The sequence below is a fragment of the Culex quinquefasciatus genome, chromosome 1 (assembly GCF_015732765.1).
Source record: "Culex quinquefasciatus strain JHB chromosome 1, VPISU_Cqui_1.0_pri_paternal, whole genome shotgun sequence".
Taxonomy (NCBI): domain Eukaryota; kingdom Metazoa; phylum Arthropoda; class Insecta; order Diptera; family Culicidae; genus Culex; species Culex quinquefasciatus.
The window spans coordinates 125,924,956-125,945,854 of record NC_051861.1 but is presented as its reverse complement, the minus strand read 5'-3'; the positions used below and the strand labels follow the sequence as shown (position 1 = coordinate 125,945,854).

Genomic DNA, 20,899 nt, shown 5'->3' with positions numbered 1-20,899 from the left:
TTTAGAAAATTTATATATATTCCTGAAATTGTATGTTTTTTTTTTTACAACCAGCCAAGGCATTAAGTGAACCTTCCACTTACTTTGACCATGAGAGTTGCGATTTAATACTATTTTGTTGCAAAATATTGACCAAAACCAGGATCAGAACAATTTTTGATAAATTTAGAATTTCTCGGGAATTCCCGGAAAATTTGTTGAAAATTTCCCGTTTCCCGGGAATTTTGTAACCCCGGGAAATTTGACGCTCTACACAAGATGGATAACACTACTTAAGCAAGGCTGCCCATTTTTGGAGAATACATGATTTATGGAAAACGTTGATAAAAAAATTGATTTAATTATTAGATGTAAAATCAATAAAAATAGTAGTTTATGCACCAAGTTGCGAAAAGAAGATTTCCAGATGTTTTTTGAAAAGGTCTTATGAGCTTTTGTCTTTCATATGTTTATAGGACCTATTCAAATAAAACTCTAGATTTTTTCAAATAAAAAGTGGGGGGAAAAATCATGTTTTGCAACGAGCTGAAGACAACATTTTTTGCAATCCCCGGACACTTTTCACAATAACACAGTAACACTTTTCAAAATAAATGCACTGAAATGGAGGCTGAAAGGTTGAACTGTTCAGCACTTGGTTTGAAAAGTAATACTTTTCAACATTTTTTTTCAACAATATTTTGATTTAAAAAATACATGAACATTTTACTCATAATTCCACTCAAAGGGTGTTTTTTCCGAATTGCAAAAAAACGTTGTATGGAACTCGTTGCAAAACTTGATTTTTTCATCACTCGCCATATTTATCCAGCTCGGTGAAACGCGTTGGATAAATGTAGGATTCGTGCTGAAAAAATCCTATTTTTGTAACTTGTTGCTTAAACTACTATTTCAGTCAGTACTGTTATTTTTGACGATAAAAAGACAAGAACAATGAAGTACACAGAAAAAAATTCTTTGGTAAAATCGCATGCAAAAGCATAGGGACGTGGCGTTACATCGTGCTGCCATCTAGTTATTTTAAGTGCAAGAGTGTAAAAGTGCTGAGTCATCGTCTAAAAATAAACGTCCTATCTCGCCCAACAAAATGAAGTCGATAAAGTAGTCGGTTTCGATGAGAAAAAGTGGAAAACGTGGTCTAAAAATAGTGACGCCATCCCTCTATGCACTTCACCTTCGTCAAAAAAGACACTTAATATTACACACTGCATGTAAAATTTTTGCAAACACTAAAAAAAGTTACAACCGATGGGATTCAACCCAGCACCAACAGTAAGGGCTGTCGCCTTATCCCGCTCGGCCATCAGAACGATGAAGAACGGTTGAGATAAACGCATATATGAGCTTGACTTTTTGATCAAGTAGGTTTCCCTACATATTTCTGAATCTAATAGGGGGATGGCGTCGCTATTTTTAGACCACGTTTTCCACTTTTTCTCATCGAAACCGACTACTTTATCGACTTCATTTTGCTGGCCGAGATAGGACGCCGTCTATTTTTAGACGATGACTCAGCACTTTTCCACTCTTGCACTAAAAAAAACCAGATGGCAGCACGATGTAACGCCACGTCCCTATGTTACATAAAATTTGATTAAATCATGCAAAATTTATTTTACACCCAGGCCTTTTTGAAATTTTGCGATGAAAGGTCTGAGAAACCAAATTTTTATTTTAACTTAATTGAATGTTAGTTGAACGATTTAGTCACACTCAAAAAACAGAAAATAAAAAAGCATTTGGATTATGATAAGAATGAAGGCTTTCTCATTACTTTCGCTCAAGCAACTTCACCATTCCCACCAGCTATTATTCTCTGCTAAACATCTCTATTGCATAATTCTGTTAAATTTCTACCCTCGCGGTTTCAATGGTTACCAAATAACGTGTTTTTTTTTGTTCCAAATCACACCTCTCTCAACACCGCCCAGAGCATCTCCTTCATTATATACTTTGTTTTTTTTTTTGCCCCGAGCGCGTCCCTTCTCGCTTCTCTGTGTAGACCAGCTTTCAAACAGAAAATAAAATAATAAATATTATAACTTACGCACAAATATCATCTCATAGATGGTGGTGGTGGTTGGTTGGTGGAGGTTGAGGTGGTGGGAAAGGACGAGAATTGGTTAAATATTCTGTTATGAAATAAAAATTGGACCACGTGGGGCGTCGACGATGACGCCACCACCCGGAATAAATCCAAATCGGATTAGCTCGAAAGAGGGGGAATTTTTGTGGGGGGGAAATCACTAACGACTAGAAACTTAAGCAAGAAAACAAAAGGGGTTAAAACGCGAACATCCTTAATTCTGCTCACCGCCGGACGGTTCGTCCCGGTGGCGATGGTGACCGTGGTGATGACCGGCCGCGGCGTGGCCCGCGCCGGCATGCCCACCCTTCTGCTCGCTGTGATGGTTGTCGTACGTGAGGATCGCCCCGGCGTGGTTCGGCTTAAGCTCGTGCGGGTGGATGTTGATCTTCTGCTTGATCTCGTGACCGTAGTTGCGCGACACTTCGTCGTCCGCCTCGTCCGGCGCGATGATCAGCGCACCGTGCGGACCACGCTCCAGGTGGTGGTGGTCGTCCAGCATCCGCTCGCCGGCCACGTGGTGGTGGTGCTTCGGGTGTTCTTGGGATTCAAGCGATTCTTGCGACTGCGGGTGGTGATTGAGGATGTCAAACTGGTGCTTTAGAAGGCGTTCGTGGTCGCGCTGTTCCGGGGTCATCGGCTTCGGGTGGAACTCCGGGTCTTCCTCGACCTCCAGCTCGGCGCGGAGCTTCTCAAAGTCCAGGATGGAGTTCTCCGACTGCAGCGACTCCATCAAATCGTCCCAGTTGCGATCGCTCGAACCCTTGATCAGCTTGATCATCTCGATCAGCTGTTCGCGATCGTGCTTGGAGTTCGTCTCCTCGATGCTCTTCAACAGCGTGGTGATCTTCTGGTGTAGCAACTTCTTCACGTTATCCGTCCGACTGTTGTGCTCGTAATGGTTCAGCTGGTGCTGCTGAAGGTAGGTCGTCCCGTGACCTCCACTCTGGTGGGCGTGAACCGGCGAATGCTGCACCGTCTCGGTATCGTTCTCACTGTACGGCACAACCTCCAGCATCTCCGGGATGTCGTTCTGGATGAGTGAGGCCGTCGTGGACGGAACCTGCGTCACCTGGAAGTGCTGCTGCTGCTGGTGATCCTGGTGCTGATGGTGATGCTTTTTGTGCGTTTGCTTCTCGCAAGCCGTGCACGAGCAGTTCTTGATGATCTGGACGCGCTTCACCAGGATCGTCGGTTTGCTCTCGTCGTCGCTGCCTCCGTTGGCACTCGCGCCCTCCGAACAGTCCAGCGTGACCTAAAATGATCCTCACATTACTCTCTTAACCGTTACAGCGGGGGGAATCTACTCACATGATGCCACGACGTCTCCGACGGCTGGCAGCTGTCGCAGTACGGCCCGATCACCTCGCCCGGATCCGACGGTTCAGTGTGCGGAATCGAGTAGCTGAAGCACGCCCCGACGCACACGTTATTCTCAATCGTGACCTGCTTGCAGCCCGGGTTGCTGATGACCTGGCTGATGTTCTGCATCGAGCACCACGAGTGCTTGTCCGGGTACAGGACGATGTTGTGGACCTTCGATTTTCATTTTAAAGAGTGTTATTAAGATTGTTTTTTTTTTGCATTTAAAAAGGCTACCAACCTTGTGCTCCCGATTTCCGCGGGACAGTCCAACTAACACAAAAAAGCTTAAAATATGGTATAAATTGCTCATTTTCATTTGGTAGAACCTGAAATTGAAAAAAAAAGTTTTGATTTTAAAACACACACTTCCATAAATGAGAATGCCATATTCGAAGAACAACTGCCAGCGATTCAAATCGAGCCTGAAAGAGAAGATCAACAAATGAACAAAAAAGAACAAGGGTTCGTCGCGCAAACAATCGCTCAAGTCTCTTGACAACACGTGGTTCTGTGCGCGTGGTTCCACACGTTGTCTCGTACAACTCAACGCATGCTTCTCCATAGAATAATGGTAGAATATCAGCTGAAAAGAGTTGACTGTGACAACACACGGCGGGCATAATATCAGAGCAATTGACCGATCGATGAATTTGTTTTGTGTACCGCGCTCAAATTCTGCATCGAGTTGTGGAGAGTAAATAACGCGTATGAGTGAGTTTGTTTGAACGAGGTGCGTTCACTTTGGCTTGGCTGGCGCAATGAGCAGCGGCCGATACATTCAAGGATCGTGTGTAGTAATAGAATAAATTTGTACTTTTCCAGAATGATGCGCAAGTGATCGGTAAGATACAAGATGAAAATATTTTTTTTGGAAACTATCCTAAAAATAGAAAACTTCATGACATCAGTCTAAGGAAAATCAACTGATTAAGTATAATCGTTTTTGCTTTTAAATTAAAAAATGCATTTTTCCAATATCTGGAGTTTTTTTAAAGGTTTTTGCTTTTTGGGTGTTTTTCAATACCCCAAGGCGGTTTCAAAACACCCAAAAAGCAAAAACTGGAAATTTTTTTTATTGGACCTTTTCAGAAAACAAATTCCAGGTTTGTTATCACCGCCATCTTGAATTAAAAATTATAAAACACTTTAGAGCAAAATTATCGTCGATAATATTATCGTCTGACGATAACGATAATGGTCATCGTTATCGTCGGGACTATAACGATAATCTATCGTTATCGTTATTTCGATAATTCTAAGAATATAATTTTTGAAAATGTAGTAAGTTGCAAAGTTTAAATATGTATTCAAAATTGTTCATAAAATACCGTATTTTTTTCGAAAATACTGTTACGTTTCCCCTTGGAGCCGGTTACGAAAAATTGTCATTTTTAGAAACTAATAGCTTTTCAGCAAAAAATCTTTAAAATATGGTGTCTTCGGGAAATTTGTTCTAAATTTAATGCAGGTCCTACATCTGAGAATTGATAGAGATTGGACGACTGCTGCACCCTCCACAGGTAACAAACTGAAACAGTTGCTTTTTCCATACATTTTCACGACTTGAAGCGATTAGAGGGAGGGGTTCCCGTGGTCAGAATGAGCTCAAATTTGGAATTTAGCCTTGTGATGGGTCAGTCTTTGATTTCAGGGGGGTAGCCCCAAAAAAGCGCGGATTTGGACCACCCTAATGGGTTTCGAACGAATTGAAAGTTTGTATGCTTTTTCAATTTATTAGACATTTTTAAATAAAATGAAAAAGCATGCAAAAATTTCGCTTCGTTTGATACCCATATTGCAAAATATGAAAATTTAAGTACTTTCGAAAAAATACGGTGTTTTGTGAAAATTTCAGTATTTTACAAAAAAAACTTAATTAATGTAAAAAAAACAAAATTTCGATTCATTTGAAACTCATATTGCATATTTTAAAAATTTAAGAATTGTAGTATTTTTAGCAAAAAAAAAAAAAAAAATAATGTGAAAAAGCAAACCAAATTTCGTTTCGTATCCAACCCATATTGCATTTTTCTAAATTTGAATATTTTTGAAAAATAATACAATATTTTGAAAACAAAAATAGTTATAACAAAAAAACTCTAATAAAGAGAAAAAGCATACAAAATTTTGCTTGATTTCCTTTGATACCCATATTGCAAATTATGAAATTTTGAATGCTTTCGAAAAAATACGGTATTTTGTGAATAATGTTGAGTACATATTTTACATTGAACCTTACTACATTTTCAAATAAATATATTCTTAGCAAATGCATTGAAAATTTATTATTGAATTAAGTTGATTTTAAAAAGATTAAAAAAAATGAGATATCGTCCATTATCGCCGATAGAGTTATCGAAATAACGATAAAGATAGATTAAATACAAAAATGAACTATCAAAGTTGCGCCGGTCGAAAAACCAATTTTCAAAGCAACTTTTTTTTTCAGCACAGTTGAAAAAAAATTACGAAAAAGAGTACAAGGAAATTGTGTGTCGCAGCCCAGTACATGTTTAAAAAATATAAATCAATTCTAACCGTTTGAATAACTCTTGAATAACCCTTCTTGCGGTACTCAAATATTTCACAAAAAATCGTATTTATTTGAAAATACACAAATTTTAATTTTTGCAATATGTGTATCGAACGACGTGATTTTATGTGAAAAATGGATAGCAAACGACGCAAAATTTATTTTAGATTTCAATGCGTACTAACATTTTCACAAAATTATATTTATTAAAACGTCTAAATTTGCAAAATGGGATGAATTTCACGTAAAAATTCTAAATTTCGCTTAGTTTGAAATGGCAAATTATGGACATTTAAAAAAAAAGAAAAAAAAAGGCAACACGGTCGATCAACAATTTAGAAGAAAAATGAAGTTAGTCTAAATCATCAGACATTTTTGACGAGAGGAAATGTCTCGAAAAGTCTTGTTGCAAAAACAGGATGGCACTGCACACAGTAAAAAAAATCATGGTAATTTTACATCTAGAAGGAGTACATCTATTATGTCAGAAAAAATGTGCAAATTTTACCTCTCTTCTGGTGTAATGTTACTTTTTCAGTCTAAATTGACCTTCCAAACCTTCCAACATTAAACCTTTCAAATTTACACAATATTTTACTGTTTATTTAAAAAAAAGTATTTGACACCAAAAATCTATAGTTGTGAAAATTACAAAAAAAAACGTTTTTTTTTCGAATACGGTATTTTGTGAAAATTATAGAGTGCTCTTAAACTTCTAGCGCAACTAAATAACAAAAAAATGCTTTTAGTGATAGCTTGAAAAAATTGTGAGAAGATTTTGTTCGAATAAGTTCATTTAAAGAAGTTAGTGTAAATAAATGTGTATCGAATTTCGTTAAGGTCGTTGTTGTTATCGTTATCGCCATACGATAAAAATACGATATCGTTCAACTACGATGTGAGGTGGGTCATATTTCGTTTTAAAATTTCGTTTCGTTTTAAAATTACGTGTTTATTTGTAGCTTTGCATGAGTTTTTTTAGAGTGTAATAATGTTCTTCAAATTTGCGGAGCAGACAAAAAAACTTTCAAAAAAATGTTTAAAATACGATTTTGAAACAAAAACTATACAAATAAACGGGTAACTCTCTACCAACTCAAAGGATATCAGGAAAAATTGCCCCGACCCCTCTTCGATTTGCGTGAAACTTTGTCCTGAGGGGTAACTTTTGTCCCTGATGACGAATCTGAGGTTCGTTTTTTGATATCTCGTGACGGAGGGGCGGTACGACCCCTTCAATTTTCGAACATGCGGAAAAAGAGGTGTTTTTCAATAATTTGCAGCCTGAAACGGTGATGAGATAGACATTTGGTGTCAGCGGGGTTTTTATGTAAAATTAGACGCCCGATTTGAAGGCGTACTCAGAATTCCGAAAAAACGAATTTTTCATCGAAAAAAAACACTAAAAAAGTTTTAAAAACTCTCCCATTTTCCGTTACTTGGCTGTAAATTTTTTTAGCACATGTCATTTTATGGAAAATTTTGTGTTCTTTTCGAATCTTTATTGACCCAGAAAAGTCATTTTTTTCATTTAGAACAAAAAAAAAAATCATTTTAAAATTTCGTGTTTTTTTCTAATTCTGCAGGGTAATTTTTCAGAGTGTAGCAATGTTCTACAAAGTTGTAGAACAGACAATTACAAAAATTTTGATACACATACATAAGGGGTTTGCATATAAACATCACGACTTATCGCGATTTTACAAAAAAAAAGTTTTGAAAAAAATCTTTTTGTGTTTCTCTTTGTTTCGTCGCCCGTGTCTGTCGCGGGCAGTATTGCGATTTTGAGCGCTCATCCGCTCATGAGCGAGCATTTTTCGCTCATTCGTGAGGAGGAGCGCGACGCGAGCTAGCTCACGTTTGCTCGTGCTCGTGTTTGCTCATCTATTTTATGAGCGAAAATGCTCATTGCTCGCGCTCGCGCTCATTTTTGCTCATTGAGCAAAATGAGCGGTATTTTTTTACCTGTAACGGGTAAACGATAATAACTTTTTTTCAGCAGAGCTTCGAGGTTGTTTTTTTTAATGGAGGCATGAAAAGGCTAATCTTAATAATATTGGATGAAGTTATTTGTCATATCTTTTTGTTTTGAAACTTGTTTTGGAGTCAGAGTTAAGGGGTTAAGGTGTTACATAAAGATCTGTACACAGTAAAAAAAAAACCATAGAAATATTACATCTGGGAAGTACGTCTTTTATGTTAGAAAAATGCTTAATTTTACTTCTGAAAATGTGTAATTTTGCCACTTTTCTGGTGTAATGCAACTTTTTCAGTCTAAATCGAGGTAAAATTATAACATTCAAGAGGTAATATTCATCCTTACAAAATTACAACTTCCAAATGTACACTTTTTTACAGTGTAAAAATAATTCGATTAATAAAAAAAAAGTTGATAATAGAGTGAAAGTGTACTATTTAATAAAGCTGAAAAGTATCTTTTAAGGAATACAAATATGTTTTCTTGGTAAAACGTTTAGTCATGTTTTAATTCCTGGGCACCTCATCTTGTTTAGTCAATTATTTGTATTTATATGCTGGAGTCGATCCAAATAAATAAATGAGAAATGAGCGTGCTCACAAGTAAAAACATGTTTTAATATAAAAAAATTGATTACCATCCTATTTACAGCTTATTTAAGACCTAAAAATTCCATTCCTTGACAGTTAACTCTAAATTTGAAAGAGAAATAAGCTAAAAAGAGTGTCTGGGATTCTTAGCAAATTAAGACACTTTACTTGCGTGTCAGCCATTTTTCATTTATCGGGAAATTAATCAAAACTAGTTTTCTAAATTATCAAACTCTGAAAAAAATATATAGGCTGACAACATTTAAGTTTCATAAATTAACCATTACCACATTGATTACACAAAAAACTGGGGTAGAAAAGTATCCACCGCGATCAATTTTTGACAGTTCGACGCCAACGAATAATTTGATGAATTTACCGCGGTTAACCAAAATTAAATTACCAATGCAACTTTGATGAGTTCATGTCCCTTTTTCGCGATGAAATTATCTTCAAAAGTGGCAATCCAACTGGCCTGTGCCAGATTCATAAACAATACTAAAAATCTACCTGATTTGCTGATGAGCGCTCATTGAGCGCGAGCGCATGCGTTGAGCATGAGCGAGCACGAGCTACCTGTTAAGTCCTCATGCTCATGAATGAGCGAGCACGGATTCTGGCTCGCTCGTTCAATCGCAACCCTGGTCGCGGGTGACGATGAACGGCCATGATCAACGACGACCAACATTTTCAAAACTTTTTTTTTCGTAAAATCGCAATAACTCGTGATGTTTATTAGCAAACCCCTTATGTATGTGTAACATTTTTTTTGTAATTGTCTGATCTACAACTTCTAAACGGCACTCAGCTTGTTCCACATGGCATTTTCGTTTAAAGTAATGCTATGCTTGTTGCCAGGCAAAAACCTCTTGTTTTTGGCATGAATAATGTGTAAAAAACATTGGTTCGTTCGGAAAAAACGATTTAGCGATATTTTCATGGTAATGTTCTCTTAAGCTCTTTAAAAGAACTTCTTAAAAGCTCTTTGAGTGCGCTTAAAGGTTCTTACGCTATATCTCACTTGGTGTTCAAAATTAATTCTCAGGGTCTTCGGAAGCCTTAAAGATTAGCGTAATTAGTGTACTCTAATCACTGGCACAGCATGCTGAGCATCATCTATGCGAAATGCCAAACAAGTTCTTCTAAAAGAGGAGTCAGAGCGGATGCATGTCTGCATAAAATGACATGTGCCAAAAAAGCTTACAGCCGAGTAACGGAAAATGGGAGAGTTTATAAAACTTTTTTAGTGTTTTTTTTTTCGATGAAAACGTTTTTTTTTCGGAATTCTGTCCCTTTGACACCAAATTTCTATCACATCACCGTTTTAAGGCTGCGAATAATTGAAAAACACCTCTTTTTTCGCATGTTCAAAAATGGATTCGTGATCAGGGACAAAAGTTACCCCTTAGGACAAAGTTTCACGCACACATCGAAGAGGGGTCGGAGCAACTGCTGTGTGAGTTGGCGGAGAATTACCCAAACACTTTTCTATCGATTTACCATACGAATTTGAACTTGTTGCATTTCGGTTGCCAATGATTTTTGAGTTAAATATTTTTTTCGTCGTCACAAAAGCACTATTTTATATAACAAATTTAAATAGTGAAACGGTAATTTTAACACCAAGTGTACCAAGTAATGCATGTATGAAAAGATACTTTTGATTTTGATTACTTTTTACAAAATCAAAAACAGGATTTATATTATTAAATCTTTAAATTTGCAGGAAGTTTTTCAAACTGACCACGATTCATGACTCTTAACAACCCAACACCCGGCCTCCTCTTACCTGAGGTCCGGTCCTATCCGCTCCGGTCCGTTTCGTACCCTGTCACGGGTCGTTACAACGATATGACTGAAGCCGAGAGACCTGACCAACCGCCACAACTAGGTGGTGGGCAGGTATAGTAATAATTGCATATGAAGTGTGTCCCCTCGTCCGCGCGCGCACTCGTGTGTGTGTGTGTGTGTGTATGTGTGTTTGTACGTGTGACGACTGATTGCACTTAGACTCTCAACCCCCTTACTGCCTTATGCGCCTTAACTTAAACTTCAACTCAGGCGCGCGCGTACTTGAAGCACTGCTGGAAGAAGTTAAGCAAATATCTCCCAGGACTGGACGTTGGCCAGCACTTAGTTTGGCTTTAGCAACTCCAACTTGTCGTCGTCGTCGTCGTCGCCGCCGTCGTTTCAGGAATGTGGAAAAGTTGTTTGCATTTCGCGTCTAATTACAATACGCAAACACACAATCTTCAAGTTTTGGTTTGTTTTTAGTAAGGGAGGGGAAAATCTTCTTAAAACACTTTTTAAAACACTCACACTCTGTTTCCGATGTGGTCGCGACACTTTCGAGAACCGCTTTTAAGGTGGCTGATGATGACGCGACTGAGGCGAGTTGGCTTAGTTTAAGTTTAGCGCGGCAGGTTGATCTTTTTTTCACGCGCAAAACCCGCAGAAATCTGATAGCACACGACTTTAACGCTCGGCTTTAGCCGTGGCTGTTAATCAACTAGTTTTTTTTCGTTCGTTCGTTTGAAACTTGGGTAGATACTGCGCGGTGTGTTTAAATGGCGTTTGAAAATAAAAAAAAAAAAAAATTAGTTTAGCTGAATTTCCTACAAATTATTTACACAGAAAGCAGATAGCGCAAAAATGACTATTTCAATAAAAATAATAATATTTTTTTGAAACACCGTCCTCACACACAAAGGTGTTGGCTCCAGCCCACCACACCACCTGGTGGTGGTGGTGGTGTGGTGGTACAGCTGGAAGCTGGTAAGGGAGGCAGGCAGGTTCGCTGCTAGTTTGCAAATCTCCGTTGCTTGACAAGACACCGCTCCCCCCCCCCGAGCCACAACCATCTGATATTCCCGTCCAGAACCAGCAGCAGCGCCGTCGTGTGAATAGAAACCTCACACATAAGGAGGATATAATATGGCAGGAGGGAGAAGGAGGTTCATTATATGCAAAAATTAAAATCTTTTAACACCGTCTCCGTTGGTTGGTTGGAGAGCGACGCGTTCAAGTCACCCAAGTCGGCCAGCAGCAGCGTCCGTCCAGCTGCTGGAAGGTGGTGCTGCGAAACGCTTTTGTGAGCGTGGGGATTTTGCTTGAAAATTGTGGCTGGGTTCTTGTATTTTTTACAGACACAGCTGATTAAAAAAATATTTTTTTTTTCATATTCTTAACAGGATTTTTCAACCCCAATCAAAAAAGTATTTTTCCTTAATTTTGGAATTCATTTATATAATTTTTTGGTCTATAAAAAATAACTATGCTAGTTTGATTACAACTCAGAATTTGGCCTTTTTTTATTTTCGCTGATACCCAGTTAACTCAATCCGAATTAGAAACGGAATCTAATTAGAATCTGAAACAAATTCCGTTTCAAACGCAACAACCGGTTCCGTGTTCGAACCGGTTGTTGCGTTTGAAACGGAATTTGTGTACGATTCTAATTAGATTCCGTTTCAGAATTCGGATTGATTTGACTGGGTAGTATTAGGCCTATTTTACAACAACTTGTATCTTTAGAGCATTTTTTTTCATCAATTGAATGCTCTTTTGAAATATAAATATATTTTCAATTGAAAACATGATTTTGAAGAAAATCGAAAAGATAACGCCTAATGCTAATGCAAATTCTAAAAAAGAAGGTAAAAAACTAACATCCCTCCACAGCCAACTTTTATTACACCCAAAGTTAAAGAACGAGAGGATTGTCCTCTCGAAAAGAAACGTGAGGAAAGTGCTATTTTGCGAGAGTATAGTCCTCTCGCGTGTTCATTCGTTCATTGGAACAGTTCATCCTATTGAGTGGCTTATATGGACACATGACCGCCACTTTGTCACCGAACCGCGATGGCCCATACGGCAAAGGCACGGTTCAATATGCCGAAGGTCTTGGGTTCGAGTCTCGGTACCGGTACTTTTTTTTGATAGATGAACTTTTTTTGAAAATGAACTCATGAGTAAAGTACTCTCGGTAATTTCGGGATTTATCCTCTTAGTCCGCACACAGTACCATTTTACTACCGAATCGTGCTATTTATCCTCTCGTATGCCGATGTCCAGTTCTGGGTGATAAGAAACAGTGTTTAGGACAGGGGTGCTCAAAGTTTTTGGAGACCGGGCCAAATTTGAAACTCAAATGAGCTTGCGGGCCAAATAGTTATTAAAAAATTTAAATTACTTTATTTTAATTTACATGATTTAATTTCTGTTATTTAAAAAAAATCAATGTAAAATAATAATATTTCGAAAATGGTGACATCACATGTTGAACAATTTATCGAAAGGTGTAATTTTATCTATAAGTTAAGTGAGGCTAATGAAAAATCGTTAAGAGCCAGAATTTCACCATTTCAATGAAAAAAAGTTTTAAGCTTCCGTATAGTTTAACTGCAATCATTATTTTCAACAAAAAAATACACCCAAAGTTAAAGAACGAGGGGATAGTCACGAAAAGAAACGTGAGGAAAGTGCTATATTGCGAGAGTATAGTCCTCTCGCGTGTTCATTCGTTCATTGGAACAGTTTATCCTATGAGTGGCTTATATGGACAAACGACCGCCACTTAGTCACCGAACCATGGTGGCCCATACGGCAAAGGCACGGTTCAATAAGCCGAAGGTCTTGGGTTTGAGTCTCGGTACCGGTACTTTATTTTTTTGATAGATGAACTTTTTTGGAGAATGAACCATGAGTAAAGTACTCTCGGTAATTTCGAGATTTATCCTCTCCGTCCGCACACAGTACCATATTACTACCGAATCGTGCTCTTTATCCTCTCGTATGCCGATGCCCAGTTCTGGGTGTAAGGTTCGACAAAAAAAACATTTTTGAGAAAAAAATATTTATTTATTTCATCGAAAATTCACTAACATTCAAATTATTTTTAAAAAAACCCAAACATGCTCAAATGATTCTAAATGCAAAGCTGATTGCATTTAAATTTAATTTATTTTTTGAAATTTTGATTTTTTTTGAAAATATATTTTTGCTCCTGGGTTTTTGAGCCATTTTTTTTAATAATGGGGGAGGGGTGGGTTGATCGACAAAAGCTTTGTAAAATATTTGCAACAAACTTGATACTCCGGTTTCCACATTTTTCATTATGACTTGCAAATTAATGAAGAAATGGTAGTTTATGCAACAAGTCGAGAAAGAGGATTTTTTCAGCACGAGTCGTACATTTATCCAACGAGGTTCACCGAGTTGGATAAATACGACGAGTGCTGAAAAAATCAAGTTTTGCAACGAGTCCCATACAACATTTTTTGGAATTTCGAAAAACACACATTGAGTGAAATTTTAAGTCGAATTATCATGTATTTTGTCAATAAATCGTTTAAATCAAAAAAATGTTGAAAAGTGTTACTTTTCGAAACAAGTGCTGAAAAGTTCAACTTTTCAGCACTCATTTCAGTGCTGAAAAGTAGAACTTTTCAGCATTTATTTTGAAAAGTGTTGCTATTCGATTCTGTTATTTTTGGTACAGAAAAGTAGGCTATTTCGTCGTTCAAGAATGACAGGAAAAGTAAGTAGTTTCACGACGGAATTGCAAAAACTAATATTTTTACAACTATTACAGAATTCAACCTAAGTCAAACTTGAACTTTTTTTTAATTTCCAAAAATGTTTGATGAAAGTTTTGACGATATTTGCTAGTTTCACGCACATTGAAACGTGTGAAATTGTTTAAATTATAAATTGTTTGAACAAATTATTTGTATCCAAAAGTGGGGATCAAAATATTGATGAATCATAAGTTTTTAATAACATAAATTAAAAAGATTAGCATATAAAAGTTTGAAATAATCCTTAATTTTGAAAAAGTATAAAATCACTTTACAAGTGGTCAACGGGCCATTTTACATGATCATTTAAAATGGGTCCGCGGGCCACAAAATATCACGTCGCGGGCCACGTTTGGCCCGCGGGCCGTACTTTAGTCACCCCTGGTTTAGGAGATCATTTAAAAATACTTTAATTTCTTCAAGAAAAAACTACTCAGCTCGTTGATATTTTCTTTTTTTAATTTTTAGTATTTTGTGTGTGTTTGTATCCACATGCAATATCAGGTCTATTTTAAATCAGGGTGGCCACTCAAATCCTATTTTCGAACTCACGCCTTTTTTCTCAACAATAAAAGGTAACTTATTTTAAAAAGTTATTTCTTACTCAAAAAAAAAAAGTTTTTATCGCGTTTTTTTCTATTTTGTTAGTTTTAGCAAAAAATAAAAATAGCGTTCAAAAGACTTTTTTACACCGTAGCAAATATTTTTTGAAGTTTATATAACTTTTCGTTTATATTGCCTCTGGTCGAGCATTATCATTAATTTTAAAAAATCTTATTTTGAGGAAAAAATACATACAATTTTACGAAAAGTCAAAATATGTTTTACTGGTTCAATTAGGTTAAAAAAAATTGTAAACAAATGCATTACAAAATGCATTACGAATTGTTTTCAGTAAATTTTCATTGAATTATTGAAGTTTGGAAAAATGCCTGATTTTCCACTCAATATTGAAGGAAGGACGAAATAAACTATGAAAAATATTTGCAACGGCCTTATTTTGATGAACCAAGTCGAACATACAATTAAATAAATTCTAGCGATAAGCAAAAAACGGAAATCTTTGACAAATCCATATCATCATAATCACTAAATATATATATCAAAAATTAAAATTACTGAAAGAGCCATTTCCTGACAGGCTCGGCAAAGTCAGTTTTCCTTCAAAGATGGAACTGATTACTGGGACTCCTGACCGGTAGGTTATAGGTTTTTACGAGCGGCGTACAAAATTTCCAATGCAGAGGTTGTGAGTTCGATTCTCGTTTCGGGAAGATGATAAACAATAATAAAATAAAAAAGTTTGTTAATTTCAAATTTGTTTTAAATAGTGTGCGTTTGGTACGGTATGCCCACGCATCCTTCCTCCCCTGTAGACTCTGTGAAATGTGATCCGTTCACAGAATCCTCTCTGCGGTAAACACAACGCAGTAGGGCTGGCCGCTTTAATTTTTGTATTACATTTGCGAGTGTTATCGGATGTACTGCAATTATTAATAATGACAAGAAAAGTGCTTGGGGTGTAATCTAATCACAAGATTTTCCAGCATGCTTTCATCGGACTGGCTGCGTTTGTGTTAGATTTTTAACAAATTTGAATCTAATCTAATCATTAGATTCAAATTTGTTAAAAATAGTTATCGAAAATTTCTAGATAAAGTCCTCAAAGCGACTAAAGAAAAAATGATTTAAAAAAATATCATGAAATGGAAAATATGTTTCTCTTTCTGAAATTTCCAACTTTTCTTCGATTTTTCACAATTTTTTGGCCAATCCATTAATTTTACCCGTCTTTCCTGATTCCACGGCCGGATTTCCGGGCCACCTCGTATTTTACATACAATCTGTTACTTGCGAGACATTTGTTTTTTTATCGATTTTACGAAAAAAATGAAAGATTTACCACCTTAAAAAATAGAGGAAAATTGAAATTTTCACAGCAAAAAAGTAGTTATCCAGCTGCATGTGAAGAGTCCGGGTGTAAAATAAATGTTACATTATTTTATTCAAATGTTATATTTAATCGAGAAATATGTAGCGCATCAGTATGAGAAACTTACTTGACTGAAATGTCAAGGTCATATACACAGAAAAAAAAATGATTACGAATTTTATTTACGTCATTTATGCGTAACACTTTTGCATGTCATTAAACATTGAGATTTAAATTAAATTTGATGTAAATTTGCACCAAATCTATGTAAAACATAATTTTGGATGTGATTCAGTCAGTTACATCAACTCTCAACTTGAAATCAACTGAGTTTACATGTGATTCAATGTAAACTCAGTTGGTTTCAAGTGTCGAGTGAATTATCACTTTTTTTTCTGTGACGTTTGTCGTTACATCTCATGCTGTGCACAGCAAAAAAAAAGCAGTACTCCAGCTGCGTGTAAAAGGCCTGGGCGTAAAATAAATTTTGCATTATTTTATGAAATTCTACGTAATATTACACCCTGAAATATGTAGCTCATCAGTATGGGAAACCTACTTGACCGGAATTTCAAGCTTATATATGCGTTTATCCTTTCCACTCTTAATCGGTCTGATAGCCGAGCAGGCTAAGGCGCCAGTCTTTAATGATGGTGCTGGATTTGAATCTCGTCGGTTGCATCTCTTTTTTTATGTGTTACCCAAAAATTGTACATGCAGTGTTTAATATTAAATGTCTTTTTTGACGAAGGTGATGTGCATGCTTTTGCATGCGATTTTACCATCGGATGTTTTGCTGTGTGTGCGATACTAGGGGAACTATACCTTTTTTCAGCCTATTTCTATTATCGGCCTATCAGCACATTGATAATGAATTACAGCCTTCATAAAGTGTTTTTGACCGTTCAAAAAAAAGTGGGCAACTCTCCATTGTTCATTGTTGTGATACATCTGAAAATGTTGATTTGATAGCGGAAAACGGCAAAAGTGATGAGCATTGGTCGAACGGCTTAGAGTGATTAAAACGGGTATATTTCCCCTAAGTGACTTTTCTCACAAAGGTGAAAAGCATCGGATTTTTTTCCTTGTACACATCAATTTTTCTAACCCTGCGGGATTTAAACCGAGCACACACAGAAAAGGCGGAGCCAGTATGGCTACCGTCATGACCCCTACAAAACCCTTTCAACAGAATAAAGTTTCATTGAAAAAACCGGAGAAATTGCAAAATCCGTAAAAAATCACTCTGACGGTGTGCTGAAACTTGATTTTAAAGAGTAGCGAAGGAATTTGGATTTTGAGTAGAAAACATTTTGTGATGAAAAACAAGTTAAAAAGAGCACACGATTTTAGACCAAACTTCATCAATAAGGCCGTTGCAAATATTTTTCAAAGTTTATGTCGCCCCCCCCCCCTCAAAATCAGCCCGAAAAATCAGGGGAGAATATTTTTTCAAAAAACTTCAAAATTTAAATGAAAATATTTAGAATTTTTGTAAAATTCCGTTGTACAGCACCGCGAAATGTTTTTTTTTTTCAGACAACAGAAAATTATCGTTAATACTTAAATATTTTGTAAACTAATAATTGCAAAACATTTGGACAAGTGTATTATGCATTTTGAAAACTTTTTCCATTGAAATGTTAAAATTAAGGCTTGTTATTTCAATTTTTATATATATTTTTTTTTATTTTTTGACCAGAGACGAGGGACATAAACTTCGAAAAATATTTGCAACGGCCTAACTCAAAAGTGATGAAATTGCATATGCGACATTTATGCGAACAGGGGCAGTATAGAACCTTTTAAAATAAAACTCTAGAGATCAGCTGAGCTTGTTTTGACAAGGGTTGGCTAACTAGAAGACAACCATACCATGTGGCTTTTATGCCAAATCAAGTAGTCCGGGAAAACGCTTTTGTTCGTACACGACACGTACACGTAGTTTTCGTCACCAAATCTTCGTCAAGACAATTTCCGATTAGTGTTGGAGCCATTTGGTTTTCACAGTCAAAGCTAAACACTTTTTTTTACAAAAATATCCAGAGCCAAAAATATATATTTTCACAAAAGTGGAAAATAGCCATTCTTTCAATTATGGACAGCATGGAAGATAAATGGTTTCTCAAATTACCAATCTAATGTTCTTCTATAAAGCAGAAAAAAAAGGAATAAATAAATCCCTATCACGCAACAATTATTTCTCTTCGCCCCAAAACACCTCACCAGCTACCCTCCTCCTCCCCCTCTTCCTCACAGAGTCAAGAATCCGCGCAGAGATTTGCAACAACCCACACGTCGCCTGATCAACGCGCTTCGTGGATGCTGCGTGGAGTCCAAGGAGGAGGAGGAGGTGGGCGTGTATAGAAGAGTGTGCAAAAGACAAGAGCCAAGAGCCGACTCAAACCGGAGCGGGAGCCGTGAGAGAGAGCGAGCGAGCGAGAATAGCAAAGCTCCAGCAACCAACAACAACAACAACACCAACAACAAAGCAACCCGCGCGCGGTGACAGAGAATCGAAAAGCGATATCACTACCTCTCCCCTCTTGCGTCTTGCCCCAACTGGAAACCACCTCTGCCAAAGGTGTCCACAACCACTAATACAGACGCTCACACGTTGACCGCTCGCAACACACCGCAGTCCATGCAAAGCGTGTGTACGACCGACCACTTCTCCCTGTCCGTGTCTCCGCGTTGTCATCGTTGACCACCCTACGTTCCCCGCTGAACCTCTTGTCCTGACCGCGCTCGCGGGTGCTTTGCCAAAGTGGTCGTGTCTATTTTAGGAAATTATCCCTTACTTTGCGCAAAACCCGATCCTCAGCTAATGACCTGGCCCCGGTTGCTGGCCAGTTCAGCGCCGTGGCAAGCCGGCGCCGCCAACCGTTACGGTCCAGCTGTTCCATGTCCTGCCGATTACGCGCCCATACGGCACAGCTGGCTTGCTGATCTCATCGCTTCCGCGTCGTATCTTCTTCCCTTATCTCTCTCCATCGATTCTTGCAGGAGTTGTTCTTCGGGCATGGCACACTTTGGTTTCTTCTGATTCTGGTCACACTCACCCGTTTCAAACATCGGATGTTCTCCCCCTCCCAGAGTTCCAAAGTCGTGACTCCTGTGCACTAGATTTCCTCCCCTTTGATGTCGTCGCCTCCTTCGATTTCACAAATTTTCTCTTCTACGCGAACTTCCTTGATTGCTTCGTCACACCGTCCGACGATGTCGTCGTCGTCGTCGTGCTGATGATATCCTTTGTACCTGTGTGTTGCCGTGTACTTCGCGCGCGCGCTCTCAACACACGACTCGTTCGCCGCCGACTACGATCGAGACTGGTGGCGGCGGCGGCGTCGAGCTCGGACTAAGTGACTGACTGACTAATTACGCAAAATAATAAAACAGCCAAAGAGACAGAGCGAGAGGGAGAGGGAGCGACCGCAACGGTTGACAAAACTAAAAAAAAGCGGGTTCGTGCCCTCTCTGTCGGGCAGCTCTCCTGGGACGATGATGTCGCGCAAATATATCGGCATGTTCATAAACACGGATTCTTTAGCCTTAGTTCGCGGGATGCTGAGAAGATCTCTCGCTCTTTGGGTGCGGGTTTCTCTCGCGCTCTCTTTCGGCGATCGTGGTGCGATCGTGCGGAGATTCGCGAAAGCAGCGCGAGGATCGTTTTATTTAATTTTTTTCGTTGGCAGGTTCGAGCTTGGAAGTGACTTTGTGATCGAGCGCGCGGTGGTCGGTTGAATTTCAGTTGGAGAAATATTAAGATTATCAGTAAATCGTTTTTGAATCAATGTTGGAAAATTCTACACATTAAATAAAAAGACAAAATTAGTTTTTTTTAAATTCAAAATATTTTTTATATTTTGAAACGCTTTTTTCCAAAACATGTAAGGATAAAGTCTCAGAAAAACTTGTAACCCATTTTTGTTTTTTTAAATTTTTTCTTTTGTTCAGGAGATTATTTTCAACTACTTTTGTTTTAGGAAAAAAACATTACTTCTTCAGTTTTATGTTTTCCTTCTCTTGTACACTCGAACCCCAATGGTTTGACACCAACTGTTGTCAAACGAACGGGGTTACTTTTTAGTTTGACACTTCTTTTACACGGAGTTCACACGCACTACCAAACGTTTGTTTTGATAGTGTGCGTGAGCGCCGTGTAAAAAGTGACAGTTCGTCACTTTTTAGTTTGACTTTGACCAACCAGCGGGGTACAAACTAAAAAAGTGTCAAACGAAAAAGTGACCAACCACCGGGGGTTGAGTGTATTAATCTAGCTTAGTTTTTGTTTTGATTGGTAGTGTCAGGCCTAGAAACACGGCCAATGTTTTTCAACACATTTTTAAAACCACAGAATCATCATCGCCTGTCAAGAAACAGGGTTGGGTCTTAGGGGGACGTCTGAACAGACTGAAAATTGGCAAATCATAAAAAATGAAGGAAATATTCTTTGTCAATGTTTTTGGTTCGTTTCCGACATGAGGTCAAAATTTAAATTTTTTAGGAAAAGTCTAGATTCATCTTTTATATAATTGCTTCATAAAATTATGTTTTAAAGTTTTTTTCCCATATAAATTCATTCAAATATACATTTTATTCAATGTCCAATCACAGGCTGTAATTTCTGAGCTCGATTTCAACGATCAACAAAGTCATTCTTTGGCAATTAAATGATTTCTACTGTAGGAAAAATTTTTGAAAATTTTATCTCAAGTTTTTTTTTCTCTTGAAATTTTCACAAAAAAAAACAGAGATTTTCAAACATGTCTAAACAATTTATAGGAATTTAAAGAATCACGTATGTTTTGCATTTAAAAACCATACATTTATTG

The 20,899-nt window shown here is 37.6% G+C and overlaps 1 protein-coding gene across 3 annotated transcripts; it reads right to left on the bottom strand.

The window, feature by feature from the left end:
• Positions 1–1,807: 1,807 nt before the first annotated feature.
• LOC6035145 lies at positions 1,808–19,428 on the bottom strand. 3 transcript variants are annotated; one of them, XM_038248584.1, is made up of 4 exons: positions 19,127–19,428; positions 3,690–3,777; positions 3,398–3,622; positions 1,808–3,341 (listed from the first exon to the last, which is right to left on the bottom strand). In XM_038248584.1, the coding sequence occupies exons 2-4, from the start codon at positions 3,765–3,767 to the stop codon at positions 2,301–2,303; spliced, it is 1,344 nt and encodes a 447-aa protein (XP_038104512.1). In that variant the 5' UTR covers positions 3,768–3,777; positions 19,127–19,428; the 3' UTR covers positions 1,808–2,300. The 3 variants fall into 3 exon arrangements, with proteins under 3 accessions (XP_038104512.1, XP_038104513.1, XP_038104514.1); XM_038248585.1 differs by lacking the exon at positions 19,127–19,428 and adding an exon at positions 10,872–11,066; XM_038248586.1 differs by lacking the exon at positions 19,127–19,428 and adding an exon at positions 10,342–10,430.
• Between the last annotated feature and the right edge of the window lie 1,471 nt (positions 19,429–20,899).